We start from the raw sequence: 27,553 nt of genomic DNA on the forward strand, positions 1-27,553 counted from the left end.
ATCTGCTTGGGCTAAAGCTCTTGTTAAGTTTAATGAGACAACTGTGCGTTTTGACAATGACTATTCTTCCATGGTAATTGCTAAAAGAAAAGTTTTTCTGCCACTAATAAGGGAGCTTAAATAACCACAGTTTAAAACATACCTTCTGTTTCCTGCCAAGCTTAAAATCTTCCTTCCTGATGGTCCTAAGGTCTTCGATGATTTAGACTCTGCTTTACTGTTTGTCAAAGAAAAAAGGATTTTGGATAAAATAGAAGAAATGGAATGGGCTAGTTCTTCATTAAAGAGATTGGCAACTGAAGCTTCCTGGAAGACTTCAGAGAAGAAGAAGAGACTAAAAACAAATGATTTGTTATATGTTTTTTTTCTCTCATCATTTTAGTTCATTATTAATCTTTTGAATATAGTTCCTGCATTTCCAGAAAGCCACAAATATTTTGGAAAAGATTTAATCAAAGTTATTCTCTATGTGCAAAGAAATGTTTTGTTTCATAACCAGTCAAAATGCCTGAGGATTTAATGGCAGGCTGTGACTCGATTTATTTTTCTTTCTGAAAAAAGTAAGGTTAGTAATTTGATACATTTTTTATCTTTACCTTTTTTTCCTTCTTCTTTATTATTTTCTTTGTTTAAACAATGACATTCTATTTAGATTATGTAGTGGGTAAAGGGTGGGGGAGGGCAGGGAGAGAACAGTAATGAAAATATCATTAATAGAATAATAGCATATTTATTTCTTGTAAAAGTTTATAAGTTCTTCAAATGCTATTTCTAGTTATACTTTCTTGATTATACTGCTTATGCTTGTTTGTAAATAATCTGTCATGCTTTAACTAATAATAATCAGAACTAAATAAGAGTAAATAATGTTTTATTTTTAACTCTATTAATATAAACAGTAAGAAACATTCCATTGTATATACTTCTTACAGCTTTCTCTTACATTTTTTTATTTCTGCCTCACTCCCTTTTATTTTCTACTCTCTTTTTCTTTTCTTTATTAATATATAGAAATGCTTTAGACTGTGTGGGCACAGTGAATAATAGGATTTGTATGAAAATTGAGTTGGGAGAAGAATGCTGAGTTTTATTGCTTGTTGGTAATTTTGAGTTTAATTTCACTTGCATAGAGGCTGTGATGATCTGTGGAATACATTGTGGAGGTTCTGTCATGTTTAGATGCATTTACACTGCTAAATGAATGTTTGTCACTAGTTTTTAATAAGTTTCCCGCCAAAATGTTAAGAGAGACAATCTGGGATATGGGCTGTCTTATGCACAATGTCCTTGAGTTATCTCAGAATCTTCAAATCACAGAATTCTCACAGAGAAACTGAAAGCAGTTAGTATAAACATTGATAAGGTTATCACACTGACACACCACAGATTCAGGAAAAATACTCTGTTCATAAAATATGTCAGTTATAATGAGTTTAAATGATGTAGTTTCTTGTAGTAAGTTAATGTCTTATTTTAGAAGGCATAAAAAATGTAACATTTATTTAAATGTTTTTGAAAATCTACTTAACAGCAGCATAATAATCTGTGTTAAAAATTTGTGTTCCAAACATATACTTTACTATAACTCATTTAATTCATCTGATTGACAAACATAAATAATCTTATAACTCTATTCTGGAAGAAATGTCATGTGATATATTTTAAAGCAGTAGGTTAGCATGATTGTAAAATCTGGTTACCAATATGTGTTTGCTGTGCATTATTTTGTATAAAGCAGACAGATTTATTGTAGGGACAGCAAGTAGGATAGTGCTCTACTAACACACAACTCAGTGAGATCAGATATATATATATGTGTGTGTGTGTGTGTGTGTGTGTGTGTGTGTGTGTGTGTGTGTGTGTGAGTGTGATGGCTTTTTTTCCTGAGAATCTGCATAACTATCTAATATGATTTATAATAATTTCTATGAATACAATATTTTACTCTATTGACAAAATGAATGTTTGCCACAAGTTTTAATAAGTTTCCCGCCAAAATGTTAAGGGAGACAATCTGGGATGTGGGCTGTCTCATGCATAGTGTCCATGAGTTTCCTCAGAAGCTTCACTCACAGAATTTTCACAGAGAAACTGAAAGCAGTTAGTATAAACATTGACAAGGTTATCACACTGACACACCACAGATTCAGGAAAATACTCTATTCATAAAATATGTCAGTTATGATGAGTTTGGATGATGTAGTTTCTTGTAGCAAGTAAATATCTTATTTTAGAAGGCATAGAAAATGAAACATTTATTTAAATGTTTTTGAAAATCTACTTAACAGTAGCATAATAATCTGTGTTAAAAACTTGTGTCCCAAACATATACTTTACTATAACTCATTTAATTCATCTGATTGGCAAGCATAAATAATCTTATAACTCTATTCTGGAAGAAATGTCATGTGATATATTTTAAAGCAGTAGGTTAGCATGATTGTAAAATCTGGTTACTAATATGTGTTTGCTGTGCATTATTTTGTATAAAGCAGACAGATTTATTCTAGGGACAGCAAGTAGGATAGTGCTCTACTAACACACAACTCAGTGAGATCAGATATATATATATATATGTGTGTATATATGTGTATATGTGTATGTGTATATGTATGTGTGTGTGTGTGTGTATATGTGTGTGTGTATATGTATGTGTGTGTGTCTGTGTTTGTGTGTGATGGCTTTTTTTTTTTTTTTTTTTTTTTTTTAGGTAATAACGCAGGTGTTTCTGAGAATCTGCATAACTATGCAATATGATTTATAATAATTTTATGAATGCAATATTTTACTCTATTGACAATAATGAGTTTAAGTAAATGCTCATATACAATCAATTCAAGATTTTTTTGGAAGCTGTTGATAGAATTCACATGACAGAAAATAGATGCATCTTAATGCATGTAATGTCTGAATCATATTAGCCAAAGTTTTTGATTTAAATGAATGTTAGAACATAATTTTCTCTCCTCTTGATTTCTAACATTAAGATTATTTGAATGCTATTAGAATTCAAGTGTTATATATTACATAGATCTATATAATAGTATGAACAGTTTTAAAAAAAAAAAAAAAAAAAGAAAAAGTTTATTTTAGTTTATATGATGCTGTTTTACCAAATGTGTAGTTTTGTCTTGATAGATAATTGAATTGAAAACTGTTAACCTCAGTTAAATATAACTAGTATTAAATTGATAAGGTGGTAGCTGAGGTACTGCTGCTTAGGGTAGGGGTTAACTTGAGTAGTAAATACTGCTCTAAGTTGGAGTTTTCAACTCCAGGCGGGATGCAATGTTTAATCCTTACATTATTTTCACTTGTTCATTGTTATATGTATATAGTTTTGACATCCACAATATATTTTGTACACTCATTGTCACTACAAACAAAATTGAATCCTATACAAAATCCCATAAGAGATTTAATAAATACAGCTATATTTAAAGGTACACCTAAAAGAGGAGATGTAACATTATTTATCTTGTTATTTGTTATTTCGATCATAAGATTCTTGAGTTTTAAAAATGCCAAATGACATCTTTAAAAGGAATTTCTTTAAACATTAATGGATTGAATAATCCGTGTAAAAGGGCAAGCCTAATAAGATACATTAATCTACACAAGGCCAATCTAGTCTTCCTGCAAGAAACCCATCTCTTGAAAAAAGATATTGATAAACTAGCCACTAATAAGTATGCAGTATTGGTTAGTTCAGAGCACACTCAGAAAAAAGAGGAGTGGCTATTTTATGGAATAAAAGTATGCCCATTCCTAAAACCATTAAGTCTTATCAGGATGACAAAGGAATGTTTTGTATGGTTACAATACAAATTAATGGGAAGACTTACACTTTAATTAATGTATACTGGATACCTGGAATTGGTATTAATACAGTGAAACATCATATTGATAAGATCATATCATTCTCTATAGGGATATTATTTTAGCTAGTGATTTTAATTGTATACTACATGAAAGTGATACCACCACTATAAAGAAAAGAAGAATTACATCTAATGCAAAACATTTAAATGATTTTGCTAATTCTTATCATTTGAATGATATTAATAATCAGATAGAGTCAAAATCATTACCATACACCTTTTTTTCTAACAGATACAAAACTTATTCAAAAATAGATAGGGTCTTTATTTCTAACCAGATGGTAACAGATTTAATTAATTCCAAAATCATTTCATGTCCTATATCTGATCATAACTCAATTGTTTTGAATTCATGATAAAAATACTCATAATGTTCAGATCAAAAGGATACCAGCATACTTAACTCAGCTAAAAGACTATAAAGAATATATACTTTCAGAAGTACAACATTTTCTAGACATAAATAATACTCCTGAAGTCTCCATTGTCCATGTTTGGGATGCCTTAAAATCATATCTATATGGACAAAGTATCAGATGGTATAATAACAAAAGGAAATCTTGGGATAAGGAATTGTTAGATATTCATAGTAAACTAGACTCTTATAAACATAATAATAAAGAAAATATTATGGACAAGAAAGTTATTGAAGAAATAAACAAACTAAATGAGAAATACAAAGAAATTTTAACTCATAAAGTTAAAATAACTTTAGAGAAATACAAGTTTTTGTCTTATTCAATAAGCCCCAAATACTTACATAGACTTAAAAATAAAACAAAAAGATTGAATAAACAAAACCATATCAAAGAAATCTTTTCTCTAAGGAAAAAGAAGAATGTTTCTAGTATACCAGAAATACTGGATGAATTTAGAAATCACTTTCACAAGATTAACCATAACAACATTAACATGGAACCTAAAGATAAAATAAAGGAGTTTATAACCACAAACATGAATAAAAAGCTTAATAAACAACAGATTAAACTATTGGACAAGAGTATTTCATATACAGACGTTATTACACAAATAAATAAGCTTAAATCAAACAAAGCACCGGGTAATGATGGTATTATACCAGAGATATATAAAATCCTTTCTAAAACTACATATTCATTAATACATAAGTGTTTTATTCTGGCCCAAACTGAGTTAATAACCCCCCCCATCTTGGCAATATACATTTATTTCACCAATTTTAAAACCTAATAAAGATCCAACTAGATGTTCTTCATATCGACCCATCTCATTACTTAATGTTGATTATAAAATGTTTATGAGTATTTTTGCTGATAGATTGAAGACAATTATCCCCGGCATTATAGACATAGATCAGACGGGCTTCATTGTAAATAGAAATACTTTTGATAATATAAGAAGAACTTTAACATTAATTGATTTTGCAAATAGGAAAAAGAAAGATTTAACACTTATTAGTCTTGATATAGGTTCAGCATTTGATTCAGTAAGTTGGGACTATCTGTTTTTACCTTACTGAAGTGCACAAATTTCTCTGATGCATTTGTAAATTTAATTGAGCATTTATACAAAGGAACGCTGGCTTATATTAAGGTAGGAACATATGTTTCACAAAAAATACCCATTCTTAAAGGTACAAAGCAAGGATGTCCACTTTCTCCACTATTATTCACTTTAGTAATGGAGCCTTGGGCTAATTTGATTAGAAACAGTACTGACATATAGAGGGTTTTGAAATAGAAGAAAATACAACATCAAAAATTCAACTTTTTGCAGATGATGTTCTAATTACATCAGCAGGATCTAATTCTTCTATGCAGTCTTTATTTGATAAAATGATGAATTTTAAAAGTATTTCTGGTTTAATATTCAATGAAGAAAAAACTAAAATACTACCTATATATACACGAAAAAATACTCTCATTAGTGATTTTACTAAATATGTACCCAACTCAGGTCAGATAACTTATTTAGGTATAATACTATCTAAAGATATTAAATCTATTATATATAATAACTATAATACCTGTTTTCTTAATATACAAAATCTTTTTAATACCTGGAATAATATGTTTTTTACTATGGAGGAGAGACTTACAATTATTAAAATGATAATATTCCCCAAGATTTTATACTTAATACAATCAATAATACTTTCACCTACAAAAATAACTATCAAGAAACTGAATACACTAATGTTAAATTTCTTATGGGCACCTAATAGACCTAGGATTGCATTAAAGAAACATACTAATAGCTGGTCTCAAGGGGGTATTTCTTTTCCAGACTTTAATTTATATATTATCTCTTCTATTATAAAAGTTATTACTTTATTAATAGATCGGTCATATGTCGCAAAATGGAAAGATTATTGGGAGCTAATTAGTATGCACTTCATGAAAATCTCAACACACAAAAATATGATTATAAATAACTCCATGTTGTGGTTGCTAAAGGAATTTTGTACTTCACCTATTACACCTAAACATATGGTCTGTTACCCATTAAATATTATTATTAGTTATCGTAACTTTATATTCATGCACCCTAAGTATAGGGAATGGAATTTTATTGTATTCCCTATAATTTATACTCAGGGTATGCTTATGTCATCTATTTCTGAAGGAGCTCATTTAGCTATAGATAATAATCTAAAGTACTGGTATCAGCTGATATCTGATAATAAAGTTAAAAATCTAGATTTCTTAAAACAAGAATTTGATCTAAGAGAAACTTGCTGGTTAGAGGTTCAGATCTTTAGACAACATCTCATTGATAGAATAGATCTAATGTCTATAACAGTTAAAGAATCTATTCCAAAACTGATTGATTACTTGATAATAAATTTACAGCATAAAGTTTCTGATAAAGGTAAACTTTCATATATACATAAAATTATCAGACAAGAAACTTTTTACAATGTAGATTCATACTGGAATTATTTCACCTCTATTAATGGGGACCCACCAACTCAACAAGATAAACAATATATATTGGAATCTGCTTATAGAACTACATCTTCCATTGTCTGGAGACTTTATACATGGAAATTTTTACATAGATCTTTTTATACACCTTTGATGAATAAAATTAATAATAAAGATAATCTATGTAAGAGATGTAATGTAGAAATTAATGCTGACTGGGCTCATATGTTTTATGACTGTATGAAGTTGAAAGAATACTGGAAGTCAATTAATGAATTTTTGCAGGCTCTTTTTACAGATAATTTCATTATTTCTAAGTCTCTTATATTATTCAACACACCTGTACCTCAATGTGTTAAAAAGATTAAGCTTCCCTTGTTATGGTCTATCCTAGCAGTGGCTAGGAAAATAATAACTAGAAATTGGATTTCAGATACACCTCCTTCGTTCAATGAATTTAAAATGTTATGAATATAATGTGTCATATGGAAATAAGCACAATTAGAATGAGAACAACTAGAAAAACATCACATTTTATTGTATGGGATAATTTACAAAATTTGTTAAAAAAATTCTAATTTCAATAGCACAGTATTTTAGTTTAATTAATTGATCTGATTGTAGTGGATGTCTTTGTAAATACTTTAGTTGTTTTGTTGAATATTATAATAATACCTATTTTTAATTATTTGTATAAAATTGTTATGATATTTCTCTTATATGTTAAAACAATAAATTTGTTTTAAAAAAAAGAAATTGATGTTGGGCTTCAGTCACTTGGTGGTTTGGGCACATTATTAGAGTATAAAGAAATATTGCAGTATGTTAACTTGACTGCCAGTCAGTAACCTGGTAAAGTTAAAACTTTTAGCACAAAGGGTACTGTTAAAAGAAAGTTTAGCAAACAAGTCTTGGGCTATTGGATAACGTTGTTCCAATGTCGTAGTTTGCATTATGGATTATAGTGTTCAACAGCGTAATTAAGAAGATTACATACGTTCCTGTTTGCTGATGCATAGTCAACTGTTAACTTTAACGAATAGGAATTACTATATATTGTGCTAAAACAACATTCAGCTGTGCTTTGTATTCATTTATTCATTGTGATGGAGTCTTGTTTCAAGTAGATTGAAATTCTCAATTTAAGTGTTTATTCAATTTCCTCGAGTGGAAAGTTATCTTTTTATTTTGTGTCCTAGCTTTGTTGACCCATTACATTGCTTCCAATAAGTATGCATGCATGTGTGTGTGTGGGTGCTGGTGACCTCTTTAAGGGAAGTAGAGCAGTTGATCAAGTTCAGGGAATTGATGTTTTTAAAAACACTTCAGAACGGCAAATGTTTCTCTGCCATAACCCTCTACAGTATATGGTTTGCTGAAGAACATTGGCTGTAAGCCGTTAATTGTTTCAGCTTGTATTAAAGGCAGTGATTCTAATTATTTGTACATCCATTCATTCAGCTAAGACCAGTTTTTTTAATTTTCCTGTTAAAACATTGAGTTTAGCTTGCACATTACAATTATTTCTTCAGGGTGGTTCACTATAACAATAAACTAACATTTGGTTTTGCCCATCTATTCATATCTTTTCTAACTATAAGTTGTAAAAGTAATGTCCCCTTCCTCGCAGAGAACCAGCATTGTTTTCACAGTAGTTTAGTCAAGTACTGACATTGAGCGTGAGGCTGCCTTGCATATTATACCTAGTCTCCCATTCACAATTATGAGTGTTTCACAACTTCCAGGACCAGTTTTGTCATAGGGTAATAATTTTAATGCATATTGTCAGTATTTTGTATTCAGTTTTTCTTTTCCTAAATATCCCATGTTTCATTATGAAAGTAGTCCTTGTTTAGTTTGAGAGTATGCAAGTCCATTAGTGATGGCAAAGTAAAAATGTTTGTGGAGGAGAAGTAGCCTCTAAAGATTTTAATTATCAGAGTTTATTTTACCTTGTCCTTGGCTATTGTACAAAAAAAAAAGAAAACATAAGTTATTTCTTAACTGAAAAGCAGCTTGTGTAATTAGAGAAAAAATCTAAATATATGGTAGAGCCAACTGTAGTGTAAAATATTGGACATGATTGAAAACTGAGCTGAATTGATTAAAAACAGGAAGTCTCTTTCCCCCCTACATATTCCAGACCTTCATTCATTTGACAAGTAGTTTTGAGGCTGGCATGCTATCTCAATTGCCTACAAACACAAGGATATGAAGTTATTCTCTTCAGTGCCTGAGGAGTGTGCCGATGCTGATTCCTTAAAAGTACAAATTTTAGTAGGCACCTTCATCAGTACCAATAATGGACACTCCAAGGACAGTTTTGGAAGTCAGTGAATCATCTCTGCCAGAGGTTTCTTAATAGAAGAGATGGTTGTCCTGTAGTTAGGGCCCCAAATCTCCTTTTCATAAAAAGAAAAAAAAATAGTTACCCTGTTTCAGCACTTTCACTTGGAGAAGCTAATGGCAAATGTTGTTTCAGTAGAAAAAGTCTCCGGATCAGCAGCAGTTCCTTTCAGTGGCTGACATAGGTTTGAGTTCATATACAACTGGGGCCCAAGTTGGTACTGTTGAAGGTCTGAAAAGCTATGAGAACAAGAAATTAAGGAGGAGTCCTTGTAGTGAAAAGGAAACTGTGGTTCTTTCCTAAGATGCGTGTCTGTACTGCATTCTTTCATGCCATGAAGACAAAAAGCACTCTGACTCTCACTGGGATATTAACTTTTAGAAAAGATTAATACAATGGTGGAATATTACAAATGGCTGATTACAGATGGTGGATTTCCTAAAAGAAAGTGTTTTGCATATGTCCCATGTGCCTCTGATACAAGAGGTTTGGGAGGTCACTCAGTGGAAGTTCTAACTTTGCTGGAGTTTTCATTTTGTTTTTACTAAAAGAAAGTGTTTACAAATATTGAAAGGTCCGGAATCTGTAGAGAAGATCCCGATCTTTATTGAAACTTTCCAAGAATTCTGGAGGCTGAACTTTTGTCATGATGTTGTGCTACCTGCAAATAGCTAAAAAGATATTTTATATAGATAACTGCGTCACCTATGCTTTGATCTAGGCTTTGACCCATTAAGACTAGTTACTTCTGCCACTTCTATCCTTTCTGATAAGCCACTTGTACCTGTAGGGACTCTGTTTTTACAAAGAGAGAGGAGATTATTGGACAGATAAAGTTACAAGCATTAGCAGTCAAGACTGCTATCTGTTTAGTTCATGTGAGTTTTTAACTTGACTACAGTTTTAGCACATACTGTGGCTAATTTGAACAGAAGGCCAGATTCCAAATATGAAAATGAGGTTTAATCACTAGTTAGGTTTGCTGAAATTTTGGCACATCTTGAAATGTTCATATAAGTTTGCAGATGTCTGCAGATTAGTTGCGGCAATGTGGTAATATAGTTTAATAAAAGATGCGTCTTTGTAGCTTCTTTACTTTTGTCAGGATATATGAAGGACCAGCTTCTGAATGATTTTTCTCTAGATAATTATTTTTTTTTTGGCAGTTCAGCAATGAACCTCTTAAAATATTTGCATGAAAAGGAATTGTAACTGAATCACATCAGTAGACTTTAGCTTTCACCAGTTCCTCTTTTTGCAGAAATGACCCAGTTGCTAAAAAATACTTTCAAAGGATACAAAAATATGGCCACCAGCCTCTATCTTCTCAACACCTCACGTCTGAAAAATCTGACAGAAAACATGAAGTGATGTATTAATTTTAGGGTTTTATTGACTCTTCTCTGTCTTTACATTTATTTCTTGAAATTGATGCCTGTTATTTTTTAACCCAGTAGTGCTAGATTCAGATGCGTGGAAGTCACTCAATACATAACCATGTTGTTTATATTTTAAATCTGTTTTTATCGATTAGAGCTTCTTTTTATTTTACCTGAAACTGTCCGTGAATTAATTTTTGAGTAGGGTTGTCTTTTTTTCTGGTTAATTGGAGTAATTCTAAGGCTAAATTGGATAACTTAATTCTTAAATGCTATGAGAAAAATATGTGCACTTTTATTAATTTACTTTAGCAGTAGTTTTGGAGCAGAAATATTTCCTATATTATACAAGAAGCACATTTGCAATTTTAAAGAGATATAACTGCAGTACTTATAATTGTGAATGTTTGGAAGCCGCGGTGGTGCAGCAGTAGCGTTGTTGCTCACAGCAAGAGGTTCTCCCATTCGATTCTCGGCTGGAGCGCCTTCTGTGTGGAGTCTGCATGTCCTCCCCGTGGTTGAGTGGCGTACGAAAGACATGCGTGAATGGGCGTGCCTTCGTTGAAAGTTGGGCGTCGGGCTGGCACCTCGGCACCATAAAAATCTGCTGCTAATCATTAGCGGACCGGAGTTCCGCTGTGGTGACCCCTAACCGGGAAAAGCCGAAAGAAGAACAACTTATAATTGTGAATGTTTGAAATAGTTTTGTTACTCAAGTTGTATATGCTATTAAGGTGCTGTCAGTGACTGTTTTAATAGTATCTTTGACCCTGGGTGGATTTCAGGGCATAAGCCCTCCCACCCCTTTACACATGTTTTGAGGACCCTGCATAAATGCACATTAGTTTGAAATCATCTTCCTGATCTGAGATCAGTGGAACTGCTGTTGTCGTAAACCACCAATATCCATACCCTATAATATTACCATATAATATCCATACCCATCAGTTATAGCCACATGACTGTTTGCACCTCAGATGTCCATTTGAGGAAAACAAATGGGCACATTGAAGTAATCCAACCTGCTTTGCACAAATGTACACTAATCCTGCAAATCCATTCTAATTGCTGTTTAACTTGATAATGACAACAAGGTAAGCCATTCTTATCTGCAGGCAGTGTGCTCCCCTGTACTGAACAATCATAGCCATGTAGTTTACTGTGTATACCATATCTTAGATATCTGTTTGTGATAATATAATAATTAAGGACACAAGAGTGCATTTCAAGTTTGATTCAAGCAAACACAAAGTAGCCAAAGTATTCCAACTTTACATAATGCACACCAGGACTGCAATGCCAGGCTGTTTAAACTGATCAAACAACAAAAAGGGAAATAATTTTCATCCACAGGTACCCCCACACTAGTCCAGCAGTTATAACCATTTTGCTGTGTACACTTAATCTGATTGTGATAAAAAATACTTTGAATCTCTTACAACAAGAATCAAGACAAACCCAAAAAACAATGAAGGACAAAGGCGTGAAAATAGAGACAGATTTTAAATAATGCCATTAAATACGTAAGTTGATAGAATAAAAGTTTGTCATTAGCATGCATTTTATGAAGAACATGAAATCTGAAACTAAAATGTTTGCCATTATTTACTGATTACAGTCTCCAATGATTGGCCAGAAACCACAGATTTTATATGTAACAAACCAAAAATATGAGGCAGGACTTGGGGGCATTTAGCAAACTATGGGGCAGTTGAGAGCTATGTGATTTCGACGACGTTTCACATACAGTCGCCAGCCAACAGTTATTTCAACTTAATTCATGCAAATGAATATTAATCCTGTGAAGACCGATTAACTGAGTAAATGACAAGAAAGTAAGTTGCTTTCATACACTAGGAGTCCCCACCTCCATCATCATCCAGCAATAATATCAACTTTATGTCCACCCCATCTAAACATTATTAAAAAAAAAAAAAAAACTCTCAACCTGTTGGCATAAAAATCAGACACAAAGGCCCTAAAGCAGAGATTTTATATACTGGACGTCCATAGTAAAACTTGCTACAACAACACACATTAGTATGCATTTTCTGAAGGATTAGAAGTATGAAACTCAAATATTTGTCATTATTTACTGACTGCAGTCCATGGTGAATTGCCAGAAAGCTACATATTTTTAAGAGAAACAGATCAAAATGAGGCAAATTTTTATTTATTTATTTATTTGTAGTTGGTTTACCAGGATAGTCCATTGGGCCAATATGAACCTGTTTTCAATGGAGTCTTGGGGAGAAAAGCTCCAGAAAGAAAGGTTACAATATGTGTTACGATGTTTACAAAATTATGCAGTTTGAGCAAGAGCATCAAACGATGTTAAATTATGCAGTGTGAGCATGAGACAATATTTACAAGTTATGCAGTTTGAGCATCAAACTGGTGGTGAAACAATACAGAAGTATACTTTGCATTATGTACAAGATTATGCAGTTAGAGGATACCATTCAGAAGACAGTTACAGATGATATAGACTAGAAACTGGAAAACATTTCTGAAAAAATACTGTGAAGTCCCTACTTGTGAGGCAGAAGCAAGCATGTTGTTGGAAAAGAGGGAGAGGAGGTAAGGCAGTGTAGTATTAAGATGGATGGGAGCAAGAGCATTCCCATTGGGTTAGTAGGTATGATGGATGGGTGCAGGAGCATTCCCATTGGGTTAGTACATAAGAGTGAAGAGATTTTTTGAATGAGTAGTAGTTGGAAGTGGTACGAATGGCTGGAGGTAGAGAGTTCCAGAGATGTGCTAGACCATAGGATAGGAGGTTTTTACCTGGGGGACGAGTAGGTTTGTATAACTCAATTAGGTTTTGGTTATTAGTTCTGAGAGCTCTGTTGGGAAGATGCATTTTAAAGGCAGAGGAAAGGGATGGACAAAGGGAGGGTTTGAAAATGAGGTTATGAGCTAGAGAAAGTTGAGTATAGATGAGTTGATTGGTTAGTTCAAGCCAGTTTAGTTTGTGGAGAGAAGAGCAGTGATGGGTAGATGCTTTGTGACTGTGTTCGAATTTGGCTATTTTGTTGTAGCTTGAGGAAAGTTGTGTTGTGAGGGAAGATTGAAGGCTAGTTAGGAGTGGTGCTCCATATAGAAGAGAGGGGATAAGGAATGTAGAACAGAGTGTGATTTTAGTTGAGGGTGTAAGGTATCGATTTTGTTGGTAGAGCATGCCTAGACAATTTCAACTTGATTTCAGACAAACAGTACAAATGTGCTCTATTTCTGTAAAGCTGGAATGTAAGCAGAGCAAACAACAAGAAGGGTAAGTAGCTTCAATCCACAACCAGCTCCAACACCATTTATTAAGGTAGCTCTCAATAATTTGCAAGACAACTACAGGTTTTGTGAAGCACAGGCCAAAAAATGAGGCAAAGTCAGGGACATTCTGCAAAATCAGGAAAAGTTTCAGCTTGGTTTCGCACAAAACGTTCAGAGAAAGTAAATATTCCAACTTTTTTCTTACATATTCACACTAGTACTGTAAAGCTGGACTGTAAGTGGACATACAACAAGAATTGTCAATCAAAAGTATTAGGCATGGACAAGAGCATTCTGCAAACTATGGGACAGTTTCAAATTTATTTTGCATACAGTTTGGCCAGAGACTCTTCTTATTAGTCCAGCATGTGCAGTCCTTTGATTTTCGTCTTTAGATCCCTAGCTGTATTGTTTTATTTTTCTTGTTTTATATCTAAATATAAATATATATGTTTGTGCATCTCTCTCTCTCTCTCTCTCACTCGCTCTCTATCTGGAGAGAGAGAGAGATGCACACACATGCATGATTTTTCTACTGTTTATTTAAGACAGTATTGTAGATTATTGCAGGGGTAAAGTCCATAATACAGCCCAAATGACTCAAAACTAATTAGTCTGCAGGGTACTCCAAGTGCCCTCTGACAGAGTGAAACTGAGGTGTGAGTGGTGGCTCAGTTCTGCTGCAGTACTTTCACCCAAAAAAGGAAGCAGAAACTGAGGGGTGAGTGGTGGCTCAGTCCTGCTTCAGTACTTTCATCCAAAAAAGGAAGCAGCACCTGGGGCCATGAAGTTCCATTGTCCTGCTAGGCAGTGGGCTGCTGTGCAGCCAGACTTGGCATGTGCATGAAGCACATGCATGTTGGGTCAGCACTGTTGATCCACCCCCCCCCCTTCAGAACATGTGCGTCAAGCCTCCGTTGGGAGGAGTTAGAGACCAAAATACTCAGACCCACCAGTGGCTAAACAGCCATGGGATAGGAAAGAAAATGGGTCAGGTTGTATATTTGGTTATGATGGTAAGATCTTGGGTACAAGCCATTATAATGTGTCAGTGTGTGTGTGAAGGTTGGTGGCTCCAGTCACTAACAATCTGGAGTTGTTAAACAGTGCACCAGCTTCTTTCTAGGTGCACACAGTCAGGCCATCCTCCAGCAGCACTATGAACACAAACTAATTGCAAACCAAAACACAAACTCAACGAATACTCAGAATCTAGTTGGCAAGAAAGAGCTTGTAATGTAAAACCACAATGATTTATTAAACCAAATGGCTTTATAATAAATACACACCCTATGCTTAAAATGCATAAAATGCGCCTTTGTTTCTATATTAAATTTCTTAGAAACGTCATCAGATCAATCTGATGAAGTTTGTCAAAAAATATTTTAAATCACACTGGCTGTGTTCCTTGCTCTAATCCTGAATAGCATCATCTCAATGACTCAGGAGCTATACCACAATTGTATTATGCATTCTAATTGTGCTAATGTCGGATTTTATAATTCTGTCTTCTACCTTGCTGTCCCATACCTTTATAGTGCTCATCTCTGATTTAAATATTGTATAAAATGTGTCTTGTGTAAACAGTGTGTCTGGTGGAGGTTTTCTCCCCGGGCCTCCGCTGAAAATGGGCATGTATCCAGTCGGACTATCCCAGTCAACAAATGTAAAATAAATAAGTTTCTAAGAAATATAATATAGAAACTGTTCAGCCTGACTTCTGAATGCTGTAAGACTATTTTTCAGGTTGTGTGAATCTTTATCAACGTAGCAGGATTTTTTCTGTATATGGGATTCGAACATTACTTCCTAAACCTTAACACAAATCAGCATCGTCAAGCAAAACATTGCTGCTACAACTATGCCTACGTACACTGTCTAAGATGCTTTTGTTAATGTTTTAGTGATGGTTTACACACACATCCTTTGCTTTTCTTTCAGGCCATCACAGCCAAAATAATAGGAGAATTTACTTCCATAAATACAGCTACTAAAATATGTCAACTGATTTTTGTATTTTTGTGACAAGGCACACACAGCTTTCGAGTGTCAAACAGATGCAAAGCCTAAAGCATATTTTTGAAAGGTTAATGTACTCTTCACAAGTATCTAAATTTAAATTTCATCATCTGTTCTCAGGTTCTTAGAATTTCCTTCCTACAGTGTGATTTGCATACCAGTTTTACACACGCATTTCATTTTCTGATTTTACAGTAGCAAGGCTTTGCTTCCAATGCACTTAAATGTTTCATTTAATTTTTACAGCAGCTTGCTAATTGTTTTGAAAATACTTGCTTTTGTTCTTTACACATCTTTGCAAAATGTCTTTTTTTCTAGTGCAGGCAGTACAAGAATGATTGAAATGGACAGTGTAATGTAAATAGCCAAATTTACTGCAGACATGAATTTCACTGGCTTGATTCTAGAATTCTTTTTGCTACAACTGTGTTGTGTAATGGCTCTGTTTATATCCTTTACATGTGAAACACATCCTGATGTCATTTATCATTTTCATGTATTTGACTTGCATGTTTTATGCAGTTTTGTTTTTATAGTTTATTTTATTTGTAACCTAGTAGTTTTACTTCCACAGAATCCACAGTTTTGACAATCTGTTTTTGTCTGTGAAATATTAGACCCATGTTTCCTCATTTCTTACACCACATATTATTTTCATTTATTAGATAGTTATGCAGCTCACCAAATTCAGTCTGTGGCTCTGTTCATTAATAGATGGATTTTTTTGGACTCTCTATGACTTTTTGTTCATAGTGAACACATGCCCAATAAAAGGGCTGATTCTGTTTTTTTTCAGTTACTGAATTTCAATACTGCTGTTATGTCTTTTCCTTCATTAAGGAAATTGAGTTCAATACCTTTGTGGCTTCCTCAGAATGCAGGAATTTTGGGTAGTGGGCTTTTTCAGCTTTTTTTGGTTAATCCTGTACTTTGAGGAATGAAATACATTTCTGGATCCATTGCTTCCAGTTTTCTGCCAAATTTCCTCCATGCAGCAAAAGTATTCCAGGTGGATGCAGCAGAGCTATATTTCAGGTATGAATTATATTTCTGCAGTTCCAGAGATTCGGTGCAAATTTCTTCATCTCTGCAGATGTAGTTAATCTTTTCTGGGAGATGCTTCACTATATCTTCCATCTGATATCCAAAATGGCAACTTTGCAGAGTTCGTCAGCTGGGGAGTTAATGGAAATTGACTTATTACAAATTCTAATTTTTTTCCACACTTTCTCCCCATATTTACTGAGAATGAGCTCACCATAGCTGCCATTTCACCAATTAATTCTCACACAGTAGAAGAGGCAGTGTTCATTTGTTCCTTCTGCAGGTGAGAGCACTTGCTGCTTGAGGCCATCATCCAGTCAGGCATCAGGAACTTTTCAGCTTAGACTTTAATTGTTCGTGTTCATGTGTGCAACACGGGTATGTAAGAAAGGAGCTTCTTGCCTTTGAGTGATGTGTTGCAGTTCTCAGCGTCACTCTCCCCCCAAAAGCAGATCCAGCCTCAACTGGTTGTGTTGTGACAGAGACCCCCCCCCCAAAAAAAAAGAGGTGACTAAGTTCTGCAGTTTTATTTTTCTTCCTTTTTTCTTCCTTCACAGTTGGCTTCTCCAGTGCTGAGGCAGTTGCCTGGGTTGTACTCAAGGCTTCATCCTTCTCTATAATCCAGCTGGTAGTTTCTTTGGAAATCAACATTAATTTATTTAAAATTTTTCTTTTTAATTTCTCTTTCTTGAGTGATTATTAAGTAGCGTTCATTTTTGTGGCATTCGACTTGTTTATCTCAAGCCTGATCTGGCTTAGTTGTTTTAGCATTCATTTTCTGGTATCAGACAGGGACCTCATTTACTGCATATGGAGGAATGCTGATGGGGTTGCTTCTCACAAAATGAACTGTGTGAACCTAATCAGCAGTTTGAAGACAGAGTACCAATCACATGACATTAACAGGGTGAAAATGTCTTGCCACAATTGCCACACTGTGGTCCCTGCACAGTGTAATAGATAGGTAAGGGTTTGGCATGCATATCCTAAAAGATGAAAGAGGAAATAATAACTGCGTATGTGGTTGTCCAGATGCCCGTGTAATTGTTTGCTATTTATTTGTTTGTTGTATTCTGATTTTTATGGTTTGTGTGGGTCCTCAGTATTCCTTTAATTTCCTGTCCCACCTTCAGTTGCCAAATTCGTCCTCAGTAACTGTTGATTGAACTAGTTAATCTTTGAAACCCATCCTGTTTTTCAGCATTTAGCAAAGCTGTACTTTCTTCAACAAGTCTTTTCAGAAACTGTTGTGCTACCCAGCACAAGTGTAATAGGATGCACCTGCTTATTTCTAAAACTTATGGTACAGTATATTTCCATCCCTTAAAAGCCTGATCTAAACTACAGGATTTCTCCTCACTTTGCAGAGCAAATATCGAAGGTTCATATTTATTCTTCATTGTTAGCACATCTGTCTACCTATTCATTCTTTTGCAGCTGCGTAAATTATGTGGCTGAAATGAAAATCCAACCAATTCATATGCTACCTGTCACAGGTTTTTAACCACAGTATTACTAACAGGTGAAGTATATTCTAGCTAAAATAATTCTGTTATATCTGGTTATTACTAATATTTAAAGTCGCTTAGTATGCTTGCTATTATTACAGAGTTATTAGATTATATGGAGCTGCTGCGGTGGTGGTGGTGTGGTAGCGTTGTCGCCTCACAGTAAGACGTTGTCCTGTTCGATTATCAGTTAGAGCGTCTTCTGTGTGGAGACATGCATGAATGGGTGTACCTTCGTTGAAGGTTGTGTGTCAGGGCTGGCAACTCGACATGTAAAAATCTACTGCCAATCATTAGCGGACTGGAGTTCCGCTGTGGCGACCCCTAACCGGGAAAAGCCGAAAAGACACAACATTAGATTATATGGAGCTACTCCGCTTTAGGACAGTTTACTAATTCCTTAATATTCTGATGCTTCTGCCAGGCATATTGCATGCGTTACTGATGTGTTTGCGATATCTCATTTACTTCATAGCATGTCACCACTTTCAAGAAAGATGTTTTTTTAAGGCAGACTTTTGCCCATCATTAAATATTCATTTTCTGCAGAGAGTTCCTTCAACTACCTTATTCCCTTCCCCTCATGTCATCTGCACCCACCTTGATCGACATCTGTGTATTACTGTCTTGCTTTCCATTTTGGCCACATACTTATTCATGCTGTTTGCCCAGGAGAGCCTTCACCAAGATTACAGTTAAGATGGTACCTTCTCACTGAAAACTGTCTTTCAGTTGTATTGAAAATTACCACAGTCTGTACAGTGATGATGATTCAAAATATTCTATTTTTAATTGTAATTCAGGTAAGTATGTTTGCGTACAGATCATGTTTTGCCATTTACCAGGTCCCATGGGCAATCAAAGGCAATGGTGCATATACAATTGTGGATGTAATTGTAGTAAAATCAGTAGTATGTTTTTGGGAGGTGGTGGTGGTAGAAGGGGAACAAAGTATCTTGAGAAAACTGATAGATATGGGAGAGCATGCAAGCTACATAGCAACGGTGGCCAGATTTCAGGACTGAAACTGGACACTGGTGCTATGAGGCATACATCTGACCACTGAGCCACCATGCTGCCTCTCTCTCTCTCACATAGGTTTTTCTTTATATTTTTCCTCCACAGATTTTGGAAGTAATGGCATAATTCTACAAGTGGTAGTAGAAATGTATTTGCTGATAAACTTCCTGTATTCACCAACCCCATAAGCCCAAGTGCTTGTAGGAGCAACATGAACACACAGAGTTCGTATGTCCTTGACTATTTCTGAAGTTAATAGATGTCATACTTGTTTTAGCTGTTCATGAGCCTTACAAGGATCAGTGGGGAATTTCTGAATGACACACGCATACTAATGTAATTGCTCAAGCCACATCAGCTGCTTATCCTCAGCAGAGTGCCAAGCACATTGTGCGAGAGTCTTGTTGCTTGGCTATACATGCATTAGAGCATTGGATATCTACATCAAGCAGTTTGAAAGCATTGAAATTTTATTAAAATTCTACATGTGAAAATTAGTAATTTTTGTTTATTGGATTTATTTTTTTCAGGTCACCTTTGAACAGCATAAAGAAAGTCTTTCAAGAATGTTTCGAGAATACCAAAGACAGGGAGAAGAAGAAATGATGGGACATGGGCCTTCAAGCCCAATAAGAACAGTTTCTGGGTTGCAAAGTGCTGTCAGAGAGGTGGTAAGAGCAGAGGGCTTGAAAACAGAGGAGGACAAAGAGTCTACTGCGACTGCTATAAATGGTCTAAGCTCTGAAGGTGCATCTCAAGATGCAAGTCCAGTACTTGTGTGTGAGGATAACCAAAAACCTGTCTCATTAGCAAGTGAGATAGAGGAGGAGAACGAAGAAGTATCTGGCTCAGAAGAAAAGCTAGCTTCAGGAGTTGTTGATCAGATCAGGAGTGATGAAGTTTCAGAAGCGCTTAGAGTTGAAACTACTGAAATTTGTACAGATGAGACTACAGATGAAACTCCAACTGCATCTATAGGAAGTGGTGACACACCATCAACACCCTTTGAGCAGGTTAGTCTAGAGGCTTCTATAAACTTGGATGATGCACGGACAGATGTAAATGATGATGTCCCAAAGGAAGGGGTTGTTTATTCAGCTGAAGAATCATTGGACAACGTGGGTGGGGAGGAACAGAATAGCAGAGTAGTGAATGCTGAAAATTCCTCTACTCTACCAGAAATTGTGCCTTCAGTAGTTGGGGAGGCAGAAATAAGTAGTGTGAGAAATACAGAAAAATCCTGTTCGGAACAAGATAGTGTTCCTTCAGTGGATGAAAATGTGCAAAGCAGCAGTGTGACAAACATTGAAAAGTCCTCTTCAGAGCCAGATATTGTTCCACCTGAAGTACTTGGGGACTCTTCGATTTCTGAGTTAGATAATGATAAAAGCTCTGATACACCAGCAACACATTCTACCTCTGAATCAACAGAAGCTGGTTCTGAACCCAAAGATGAGACCAGTCCAAGTGTTTCAGAGCCTACTAAGCATGAGGTGTCAGCAGAAAGCAACACCAATGAAATGAAGAGTAGTGATATTACATCTGCAGCCAAGAACACCAGTGAAGGTCCAGCAACCTCAGAAACAAGAATAGCTAAACTTGATGTTTCCAGTGTTGTCTCTGATACAGAAAGACTGGAACTAAGAGCTAACACGAATCAAGAACCCACGCTAAATCAGGCCTCTTCATTTGAGGTAATATTTATTTTCATGTTTTTTTTTATAAATCTGATTTTAAATTTCTTTAACATTTTAAGGATTAGAACAACTTTTGTATTGTCTGAGTTACTAGAAATTTAGAGTCTCCTCTAAGAATTATTAATGTATGGTTGTTTTGTAATTGGGCAATAGGATTTGCTATTTTTCAGGCAATATTGATCATATTTTTCATTTCATTTTGTGGTACTTAAAAGCTTGCACAGTATATTTCATAATGTGGGCTGTCATTGAAGTTCTGCTTATTTGTTTCTGAATGCATAAATCAGTTTTAGACCGACACAATTTAAATGTCTGTAAATATAAAGAAAATGACAAAGGGAAAAGGAGGCAGTGCTGCCTGGCTCCCCTGCTCAAACATTGCTTGTTGTTGAAGACCAAAATAAAAAAAAATGCCAGCACCAAGAATGAATTGAGTAATAATAGCTTTATTTAAGCTGAAATTCTAGACCGGTTTCAGCAGATGGCTTTCATCAGCAGATTGTTACACATAAAATGAGAAGGTCCTGCTTTAAATAACTTTATAACAGGAGGTAGAATTACATCATTTCCTGTCTCAAAAAGAAAATGTTACAAAATAAACATAAAAGTAAAAATAAATGTTAGTATACAATTCAAAATGCATGTGCGTAGAGAATAAACATATTCTAACATCAATATTAAAGTCAAAAATGAACAATGTATGAATTATGATAATTTGTCATTAAGTCCAGGAGAAAACAAACTGCCTAATTTCACTATCCATCTTTTCTCTTTGTTGTTCAGAATATCATGCCATCCAGTTTTAAAAGCAGGGTTGCCTATAATGTTATCAATTATAGTAAATGAGAACTTGGCAGTGGGATGATTCATAGTGTGTCTGTACAAGGCATTTGTGATCCTACAATTTCTGATATCCCCTAGGTGTTCAGATATTCTAATTCTGAACTGTCTGGATGTCTGTCCAACATAAAAGGCTTGACATGTGCATGTTGCAAGATAAATAATCCAATCCGAACTACAGTTACCAAAAAAAAAAAAACAATATCATATAAATGACCAGTGTTTTTGCTAGTAAAAGTTTTAGTTTTAAATATGTAGCCACAAAAGCTACAATGACCACAAGGGTATATTCCAACTAGTTTCTCACCTGTTAATGTTCTTTGGGATAAAGTATCATCCCTGGAGTTAAGTTTCTTATAATGTGAGAAATGAGATCCAAGTGTTTTCCCTTTTCTGTATGAAAATGAGCATTGCTCCCCCAAATAGTCCTCTAAGAGGGAATGAGACTTCAGTATGTTCCAGTGTTTATCTGTAATATTAAGAAGATGTTTAGTATTTCTACCATAGGTTGTAACAAATCTGCAACTTTCTAGATTGGTCTGTTTTTGATGTTCTTTATATTGCAGTAGTGAATCCCTAGATTGGTTTTTGCTCCATTGCATGGCAGAACTAATAATATGTCTAGAGTATCCTGTAGTAAGAAACCTATTGACTAAGTCATTATGATGTTGTTTTAAATCTTGCTCAGAGGAACATATCCTTTTGAGTCGCAAAAACTGTGATTTAGGAATGTTATTGATAGTGTGTTTTGGATGTAGACTGTTGGCATGGAGCAAGGTGTTATATTCAGGAAATTTGCGATATACAGAAGTTTTTAGTGTATTGTCTGGTTGACGCTGTAAAAAGACATCCAAAAAATGTATTTCATTATGATGATAGTCCACCGTAAATTCTGTACCCCAAATGTTTCCATTAAGATGTTCAACAAATTCTTGAAGATAATCACTGCCACCCTTCCATACTAGCCAACAGTCGTCCAAATATCTTCTCCAGATATCTATCTCTGGTATGTATACATTATGCAACTCATCATAGATTTATTTATTTTATTTTACATTTGTTTACCGGGCTAGTCCAACTGGATACATGTCCATTTTCAGTGGAGGCCCGGGGAGAAAAGCTCCACTACATACTACTTAACAATATCAAGATATACATGAATATACAATAATAGGAAAAAAACATATGCAATAAACCTGCAAACAGGTTGTATAGACTTTTGAGTACAATCTAAATCATTAGGATGGTAAAAAAAGAAAAGATGATGAACATTAAATAGTCTGTTAGAGTTTGTAGATAAGAAGAAAGAGAAAGGTTATTAAGGAATCAGATAAAAAAGGAAAAAAAGAGATAGCTAACCAGGGTTATTACATGAACATAGCCAATGGTTATTTAGGAAGAATTTTAGTTTAGTTTGAAATAGGGAGAGTGAAGTTAGGGTTGTGAGGTCTTGTGGTAGCTTGTTCCATAGTTTGCCAACTGAGTTGGAAAATGTGGAGTCACCTGCTGAGTTTTTAGATAGGGAGGTTTGGACCAGTATTTTGTTAGTGGAGCGTAGGTACCTCTGGTTGTTATAGGGTGTTATGAGGGTGGAGAGTATTGGAGTGTTGTTGGGGTGATGTAGGGCATTATGGGCAATAGTGAGTTGATAGTATTGTATAAGGTGGGGTAGTTCCAGCCAACCAAGTTTTTTAAGATTTAAACAATGATGAGTTCTATATGGAGAGGCAGTTGCAAATCTGGCAATGTTATTATATGATGTAGCAAGTTTGTTAAGATTATGCTTAGAAAGATTTGTGTATATGGAGGAAGCATATAATAGGGTTGAGATTAAGTGGGTTCTAGCTATTGTAGTTCTGGCTTCAGGAGTAAGAAAATATTTGATTCTGTAGAGAGAGCCTAGTTTTCTGTTGGTAGATTTTATTGTAAGGTTAATATGGTTGTCAAATTTTAATTGATTGTCAATAGTAATACCCAAGAGTTTTGTTGTTTGGTCTGGAGAGATAATGATCCCATTATCAGATGTCAGTGTAAAATGGATGGAGGAAGACAAGTGGGTGGGTGAAAAGAGCAAGAGTTTGGTTTTCTTGGGGTTGAGGAGAAGACAATGATTAGAGAACCATTGCTCTATAGTTGTGAAGGTTTTTTGTGTGAGAGTGAAGTTCTGTCTGTGTTGAGGCTGAGCAAATGATGGTAGTGTCATCTGCATATTGAATGCAAGTTGTTAGTGGAGTAGCTAGATGAAGTTCATTAATGAAAATGGAGAACAATAGAGGACCTAAAATAGAGCCCTGAGGGACTCCTATAGAGGTGGGGAGGAGATCAGAGAGTTGGTTGTCCCATAGAACTTCCTGTTTTCGGTTGTCTAGATAGGATGTGAACCAGCTTAAGGCAGGATCATCTAGAGAGAAAGACTTTAAACGATGGAGAAGAAGTTGGTGATTGACAATGTCAAAGGCTTTTGACAGGTCTACGAAGAATGCCGAAGAAGGAGTATTGTTGTTTCGGTTTTTGTTAATTGAGTCGATGAAGGATAGTAAGGCTGTGCTAGTACTATGGTATGGTCGAAACCCATGTTGGCAATTAGCCAGGAGATTATAGTTTAGTAGGTGATTTAGTAACTGTTTGTGGATACATTTCTCCATAATTTTTGCAAGAGGAGATAGTAACGCTATAGGGCGGTAGTTAGAAAACTCAGTAGAGTCACCTCCTTTGAAAAGCGGGATAATATAAGAGATTTTCCAGACTGATGGAATTGTACTTTCTTTTATAGTTCTGTTAATAAGTATAGAAATGGGGTATGCTAAGACTTTTGCACCTAGTTGGAGGTATTCTGCTGGTAATCTGTCGGCAGAGGGGATCGAAGGTTTTAGTTTATGAAGTAAGGACAGTATATTAGAAGTGGGTATGGGTTTAAGGTGAAATGGGGGGGTATAGAGCTAGGTGTAAATAGTTTGGAGGTATCTGGGCTTTGTTGATTAGCTAGCTTTAGTATGGCTGAAGTGAAGAAAGTGTCAAAGGCATTAGCTGTCTGTAAGGGGCAGTTGGGATTAGAGCCAGATGGGTTTCGTGTGGCAACTTTACCAGGGGATAACAGTTTATTGATAGAGGTCCAAAATTTATGTGGATGGTGAAGAGAAGATTGCTGAAGCTGAGTATAGAAGTTCTTTTTATCCTTTATAATGGCTTTTTTCGTCACATTTCTCTGTTGTCTAAAAGTGACATTATCAGTTAAGCTTTTTGTGGTTCGCCATTTAGCCCAGGCTTTATTCCTACTTAGGATTAGTTTCTTAGTGTTATTTGAGAGCCATTGGGTTGTTTTAGATTTGACACGCATAGAACGCATTGGGGCATGATGTTCAAGGATAGTGAGAAAAGTATTATTAAAATAACTAACAGCTTCATCAATTGGGAGAGATTTAAGAGGTGACCAGTTGACTAGCATGAGTTCATTTTGAAACTGATTGAGGTCAAAATATTTCTTACTGCGGAATGATCTGACTTGGATGGGGACAATAGTACTAGTTTTATGCCTAATAATGTACGTTAGTGAGTGATCACTGAGGTCATCTGGGAGAGTTCCTGTTGTATATTTTTGCTGAGGACTATTTGTTAATATCCAGTCAAGTATACTTTCTTTATTATTAGGTTTGTTTATTCTAGTTGGGGAGTTGATTATTTGAGAGAAGCCATGCTGGTTAATAAGGGTGGATGGATTAGTATGTTTACATAAGTTCCAGTCAATGTTAAAATCCCCTAAGAGTATTGTTTCTTGAGGGTAATTTAATGAGAGGCAGTTTAATAGGTCTTCTAATATGGTTGGATTTTTTTCCTGGGGGAAGATAGGTACAGATAATATTTAATGTTTTCTGTTGGTTGAGTTGCAGTTTTGTAATAATTATTTCAATACTAGTGTCAGATGGAAGGTTATGATTTGTTTTAGTTATCTGCAGTCCAGTTTTATAGAGTATAGCAACCCCACCACCTTTTTTGTTTAAGCGGTCTTGTCTTAGGATGTTGTAGCCTGGGGGAATAATCTCATTGTCTTTTATTGTAGGTTTGAGCCATGTTTCAGTTAGAGAATATCGAACTGTTGGACATCTAGAAGGGCATGAATTTGTGGTATTTTATTACAAATGCTTTGTATATTTAGTTGGGCAATTGATAGTGATTTGGGGGGTTTAGTAGATGGAGTTGGGTTTCTTTTGAATGGGTGACATTTAGTGGGAATTGGGGATGGGTTTGGACCAGGGTTGGGGTGGATATCTCCATCTATTAATGAGCAGAATAATATAAGGTTGAAGAGTTGAGGGGGTTTGCAGTAGTAGTTAGGAAGTTTTTTAAGGCTGTAGATAAAGTATTTAATGTGAGAAAGGCGGTGGTATTTAGGTTGAAGGTAGGAGGTTTTGTGGATGGTATTGAGATAGCTTATAGATAAGGCTGGGGGAGATGTTTGGGTATGTCTGCTTGGGATTATAAGAGTAAAGGGTAGGGGTTGTTCATAGAAGGTTAAGAGATAGGTAGAGGTGAGAGTAGTTAGGAAAGTTAGTAAAAGCAAAGGTTGAATATGATTAGACATGTTAAGAGGGCCTGTGCAGGGATGTCAGTGAGTGTATTAAGGGAAGGTTGGTCAGGGAGTGGGAGAGGGAAACTATATAGAAGGGGGTGGGGATGAGTATAGTATATGTTTGGTTGTGACAAAAGAGGGGTGTGTCTTTGAGGGAAATAAATTTGAAGGTCGTAGAGGTGGGAGGGGGTAGGGCGGAGTATAGGATATGATTGGTTGTAGAGAAAGAGGGGTGTGTCCTTGAGGGGGATAAATGTAGAGGTGCTAGGGTCGGGTGGGATTTGGGGGCTGGGAGGGGAGCGGAGTGAGCCCGAAGGGCGAACGGAGCGGGAACACACGAAGACTTTTGTGTGGCACAGAAAAAAACAATCAGTGAAGTGTGGAAACAACAGGTAGGTTTGAACCAGGTCTATGTGTCTATATAGTGTAGCTTAGTAAAAAAATTAGCCTAAGTGTATGTGTAGTAAAGAGTAATTAAATTAAAGCTATGGTAATGTACAGATCTGGGGTATTGGAGTTAAACAGAGGGGTGATAGGCAGGGTCCAAAGAGCAAGAGAAAGTACAGAGGTTAGACATAAAAGAAAAAGAACGATATGGGGGAGTTAGAAAAGAAGACAGAAGGGAGTAAACCAGATAGTAGAAGGATGCCACCTAGTGGCCAAAGGAATAATTACAACAGTTATACAGGTGGGAAAGGGGTAATAGTGGTAGTAATAGAGGTAGAAAGAGTTCAGTTAAAAGAGATAGAGGTTACAAAACAAGGTGAGAGGAGACTAATGGAAGTTGATGTGTTCCTCCACATAACCCATATAAAGGTCAGCATAAATGGGTGCAAATGAGGCACCCATTGCCGTACCCTGTATTTGCCAATAGCAATCTTGTTTGAAGTAAAAGATATTCTTGGTAAGGATATGTTCAGCCATGCAAATAAGTAATGTATTAAATCCTGGGGCATAAATATTAGCTTTGTTTAACCAAAACTCCAAAGCTGCTAGTCCTGCCCAGTGTAGAATACTAGTATATAGAGACTTGACATCTAGGGTACACATTAGCCAATCTGGCTCCAATTCTGAT

The 27,553-nt window shown here is 35.3% G+C and overlaps 1 protein-coding gene across 1 annotated transcript in view; it reads left to right on the plus strand.

Annotated features, from left to right (window-relative positions):
- The window catches only part of LRBA (LPS responsive beige-like anchor protein), a 4,045,850-nt gene that overhangs the window by 1,136,481 nt on the left and 2,881,816 nt on the right, over positions 1-27,553 (plus strand). The window contains exon 22 of the mRNA XM_044063433.1: positions 19,905-21,068. Within this exon, the coding sequence (XP_043919368.1) occupies positions 19,905-21,068 (1,164 nt within the window). The remainder of the gene's footprint in view (positions 1-19,904; positions 21,069-27,553) is intronic.

The sequence above is a fragment of the Protopterus annectens genome, chromosome 2.part1 (assembly GCF_019279795.1).
Source record: "Protopterus annectens isolate FY-2018-M chromosome 2.part1, PAN1.0, whole genome shotgun sequence".
NCBI classification, from domain to species: Eukaryota; Metazoa; Chordata; order Ceratodontiformes; family Protopteridae; genus Protopterus; species Protopterus annectens.